The sequence below is a fragment of the Dipteris shenzhenensis genome, chromosome 12, assembly GCF_047967505.1.
Source record: "Dipteris shenzhenensis isolate YYH24624 ecotype China chromosome 12, Dip_SZ_1.0, whole genome shotgun sequence".
In the NCBI taxonomy this organism is placed as follows: domain Eukaryota; kingdom Viridiplantae; phylum Streptophyta; class Polypodiopsida; order Gleicheniales; family Dipteridaceae; genus Dipteris; species Dipteris shenzhenensis.
In genome coordinates, this window is record NC_141607.1 from 8,776,536 (window position 1) to 8,781,764 (window position 5,229).

General features: G+C 45.8%; 1 protein-coding gene and 1 pseudogene across 1 annotated transcript; both read right to left on the reverse strand.

Moving 5' to 3' along the window:
* Positions 1-544: 544 nt before the first annotated feature.
* Positions 545-1,565, reverse strand: LOC147895771 (metacaspase-5-like; annotated as a pseudogene).
* LOC147895772 (metacaspase-7-like) lies at positions 1,356-3,585 on the reverse strand. The gene is made up of 2 exons (XM_087382991.1): positions 3,391-3,585; positions 1,356-1,748 (listed from the first exon to the last, which is right to left on the reverse strand). The coding sequence occupies exons 1-2, from the start codon at positions 3,464-3,466 to the stop codon at positions 1,576-1,578; spliced, it is 249 nt and encodes an 82-aa protein (XP_087239117.1). The 5' UTR covers positions 3,467-3,585; the 3' UTR covers positions 1,356-1,575.
* Positions 3,586-5,229: the final 1,644 nt, after the last annotated feature.

Consider the following 5,229-nt stretch of genomic DNA (forward strand, 5'->3'; position numbering starts at 1 on the left):
GAGGCAAAAAAAAAGGAGGAAAAGGTGGAGATCACATGCCCACAACCAATCACAAAAATCCTCAACACAAAAATAAATAAATCAATTTGTAGCTTTCTCAAGGCAAACCGGTCACTATGCCCTACCCCCTTTGGGACCAGCCAAAAAGAGAGAGATTTTAAAAAAATTAACTGAGTAAATAAAACTACGCTTATGTTCTCATGAGCATCAAAAGATAAGCTGCAAACTGGGTTTGAAAGATTCTAGAATCTCTGGTTTTTGAACTATTGTTGAAGAGCAAAACCAACATTTTGAAGTATCTTATAGTTGAACAACAAACATGCACGGTTGACGAATGCAATGAGTTTCACCACATTCATTAGACCACCTTGTGTAGTCCACCCTTACTCACATAGAGTATTGGTTTTCAAGAAGATGGTGCCTCTTAGGATAGAAAGTGTGGCTGTATATTCATCTTGTAATGCAAGGCTATATATTCATCTTGTAATGCAAGGCTTCTGCTAGAAAACATGATCACATATGCAAAGAATGTAATGTGCTACTATCTTCTCCATTCGGATGATGGGAATCTCTTATACAACATATGACACACACAAAAATCACCACCCCAGGACATGATGCTATGAGAAAGCAACAGGTAATGTTGCTCAAGGAGGAAGTGTTCAGTAAATTGAAGGAGGCAGCAGTGATTGCTAAGCATCTAAACTTCCCGAGTCACTCTGCAAAAAGCCTCTACCTGTATATCATCATTATCGGCAAGAAGATGACAGAATTGGAATAGGCATCACTGCAGTAGAGGCCAGGGTGTTGGGACAAGCCTTGGCTCTTGAAGAGCTGTCTGGCCTGGGAGACAAGCTCATGGTTGGACAAGGGCTTGGGGTGCTGAGCGAGGATGGTTTGAACTGCAATGCTCATGGCACCATAAACCTGGAGGGGATTGCTAGATGGGTTGGCATCAGCTGACGTCTCAAACGATTGGCAGCCCACTGATAAGAATGCCTCTTTCCTGATCTTGGCTAACAATTTTGCTTCCTGCATAGACTTCCTGAGAGCTCTGTTGATGATGGCCCCCTGCAAGGTGCATATACAGAGCAGGTTTCAGGTACGCCGGGATGGGGTTGCCTAGCGAATTCAATTCTGCTGCAGGAAATGTTGTGCAAATACAACAATAGCAGACCCTCCTCCCCCATTCTGCCTACCCTGCACCAGCATCTTGACAAACTTCTTCACTTTGGAGCTTGCTTCTTGCCCAAAAATGTAAAAAAGAGTTGCCCTGATGGTTCCCACATCCATTGCTTGAGCCTTGCCTGACTTCAGCCTTAGCAACTCTAGGAGCACAGAAAGGGGCAAGGCTCTTCTTTTGACATGCCCCAGTCCCGATATGTCACGTGCCGGTACATTGCATCTTCTTGCATGTGCGGCGGCAGTGGCCATGCTGGCTTAGAATGCGATGTTGTTGAGTAAGGTGATGGCATGAATGGTGTGAACCATGAACAGAAGAGGGGAGGTGTATGCCATGGTCTTCCAAAGCGACATGAATGCAATCAGAAAGAATCCAAAGCGACATGAATGCAATCAGAAAGAAGGCCCATCAGGCTTGAATCGGTCTTCTTGGCAATCTTTCCATGATGGGTGACCTCCGATCTCTTTTTCATACTTTATCATGCCGCCACTATGACAGGAATCAGAGACGAGGGTTAGGATTGCACCCTCAAGGATAAGCTCCACCATCTCTCGAAAGTCGTCATCTGCTTGCAACAAGGAGAAGCAACAAATAAACATGTGCATGATGCCACAATTAGAAGTATAAGAAGGCAAGCACAGATCAAAAAATTTCAGAAAGAGATTTTTTTCTTTTATGCAACAATCAACAAATCATCATCCGCAATCAAGGCAGAGGTTGAATGCAAAACATAATTTAGGAGAGTTTTCTTTCTTGCGAGCAATAATTAGAAGCAGGAAATCATCATTAGCATGATGCTGCAATCACAAATACTGGCTGAATGCAAACATCGATTTGGTTCCCCACCTTACGCATAATAAAAAGAGGCAGGAAAAGCCTCATCTGCCTAATCAGGGGCTATAGCAAGATGTAAATATGGAGCTGGACAATCTGACGATTCTATATCAAAGGCAGTAAAACGCTCACATGCGCGATGCCACAGGCAACGACGGTCAATTGAGTGCGATCTCTCAGAGTGGGAAGAGTTCATCAGCTTGAGGCATCGATCAGATGCAAAGGATCAAGCAACACAGAAGCAAGTGTGACAGAAAATCAAACCATTGATGAGATTCAAATCGCAAGGGACTATGCATTCATCGTAGCTAGTATCATTGGGTGCTTGGTCTCGCGGGGGAGGCGAGTTCCATGGCCATTGAAGTGGAAGACGAGGACATCGCCAAGACAAGCGTGATTGATGTTGGCGCCCGTGGGCTTCTGGAGGCGATCATCTGTATATATCAGCACGGTGATGTTCCGCTCTGGGAATCCAAATCGCTGCACGAGGAGTCGATGCAATCTCCACACATCATTGATGCAGCCATGGAGCTCAATCTAAATATTAGGGTAGCTACAGCCGACAAGCACAGCCTCTGGAGCGAGCTCTCTTCAAGTTGGGTTCTCCCGTCTGTTCTAGCTCTTCCTCCTCGTAATTCATGCTCTGCTCTCCCTTCTGGGAATTCATGCACTGTTTTGTTCTTGGTCTGAGCAGAGATCTCTGCTAATCACTCAAATTCAATCTCTGAGCAGAGATCTCTGCTAATCTCAAATTCAATCTGGGGTCCCTAACTGCTCTCCAGGTCAGCTCTCCTCCTAGTAACTCATGCGCTGCATGGTTCTGTCTGAGCAGATATCACTTTCGTTAGGCCTCTCCTCTGCTAATCGCTCCACTTCTCCTTGCTCTTGATCCAAGAATCCAGATCTCTCTCTCTTCTTCTCACCAAATTGGCTAATTGCTCCAATTCTCCCTGCTCTTTGATCCGGACTGTGCAGATCTCTCTCGTTTCTTCTCATCGAATCTACCATATCCCGATATTCCACCCTCACCAAGTCTACCACCCTCATACGACGCCTTTTTGTGTCCTGCTCCACCTAACCTGACGAACTCGAGCTGCATCGAAGGCATTTTCCTCAGTAACATCCATCCCTGCGCAACAATTTCCCAATTTTGCAGCATCACATTCACATCCCACCGCTCCAACATAGCCCCACTCTAGATGCCGCTGCGAATGTGCAAATTCTACGCACTTGCAAGATATGCCACATCTTCGTTTGGGCCCCTGCCCATTGAGAATATGAAGCGGAACACACAACACACGCGCTAAGAACGAACAAAGACACAACGCAATCGAACTGGACGAATACTATCGTTTAGGTAGAGGCTGCACTACCCCTAAAGCCCAGAGTTCTCTCAGCATCCACACAAGCCGCTGAACGCTGAAGGCTCCATGCTTCAAACACAACCATAGCTTAGCCATAGCTGAAGACTCAGAGGCCGCCAAAGAACACCCATCACCAAGGTCTCCAACACCGCCACAGCATCAAAACGAGACAGCAAAGACGAATCAGCCACAGGCCGCCAAGACTGTGAGCGTCATGCATTTCGGAATGAGCCACAGACCAATACCCACCATGTAGTATGAGAGCAACCAATTGCAAAAATAACACTTAAATAAATAACAAAACTCACCAAAACTCACCATTTTTCTCTTTCAGCTCGTCCACTAAGAGAGCATTCCCACGTATAGGTTTGCTACGTCCTATTTTACGCAGAGGCGAAGAATAGCGAATGTCCTGGAAATCATCCTTGCTCCTCGGCTGTAGGAATGCATCCATTAACATCGGGGATTTCCCCGAAGTTAAGCTGAAAATTAGGAGTTCCGCTTGATGCGGACTTCTTCTGCCAATCGCCGAGGCACCTCCCAATACTGCAGCAGCAACTTTATCGGAACTTTATCTCAGACTCAGAGTTTTGAAGTGTTCTCTCGCTCTTCCCCTTATTCTCTATGCCGCAATTTCTTGCTGTACTTCCTTCTGCACGCCGCCCTCTAAGGCCTACTCATCGGCGGCAAGCCAAAAAGTGCATGTATTTTGTCTTCGTTTTTGAAGTCTTTCTCCATTGCTATATTTAGACACGCTCTATTTCTTTTTGGCCTACCTGTTATGGGTAGGCCCTAGGCAGGGTTCAGACTAGGCCGGCGGCGATGTTCCAAAATGCAATGTGAAGGGGCGCAAGCACCGTTGGACCAATAGCATACGGGGCCGGACATGGCAGCCAAAAATATTTGTCGGTAAAAGATGGCCGGCGGAAGAAAAAGGCCACAAGAAAGTCAGATGAACCCATATATTGACTGCCTTCCCATCAAGCCAATCAATTTGCAGGCCATAGTTGCCTCTTACTTTGTTTAAGGTTTGCCCACCAGGTAGTGTGAACTACCACACAGGCAAAATGCTTCACAACACCCGGGCAAAAATACCTATTTTTCTTTTTTTGTTTGGCGACAAATCGTTCATTGGTCCACGTGACTTGAGTTGATGCCATGCGGACCTTACGCCACGTGGTTATGCCTGATTGGTGGAGTTCGCCAAATTCGGTCCTATTCTCCATTCATTGTGCATGGGTGCGAGGTCTCTCCTTCCGTTTGCAGGCGAGAGTTCTGCAAATCCAGTGTTCATGTCTTCTTTCATTTGCAAGCGAGCATATCAAGATTGGAGTTCCCCTTCATGTCTTCTTTCGTTTGCAGGCGAGCATATCGGGATTGGAGTTCCCCAAATACAGTGTTCGTTATTTATATTTCTTGCGATGGCTGTGCATGAGTTCAACCGGTTGTTTCATTTTCAATGAGTATATTTCGATGTCTGGTCTCACGACAGCTAGTGATGAATTTGACTTGGTATGCAGAGATGGCAAAACGTGTTACTGGAAAAATGCCGATGGAAGATGACGACGCGTTGTCAGTGATGAAAGGTTACTCTTGTGAAAACGTTTTGTTGACAAGCACTTATGCATGTACAGAGGCAGAGGAAAACAATAAATCTAATTCGGCACGGTCACCCTCATTTGTCAGTTCTCCTGTTGTGGTTTCTTATGGAAGCAAACCTCCCAAGCAGTCAGAGTTGTTGAAGAATTCTCCCGTTAAAAAAGAAAGCAAGCATTCTCTTCATCAGGCGTTTGAGGCTGTGGCTCGCGGGGCTTACGCTGAAGGTATGCAAATTGTTTCTTATGTTTT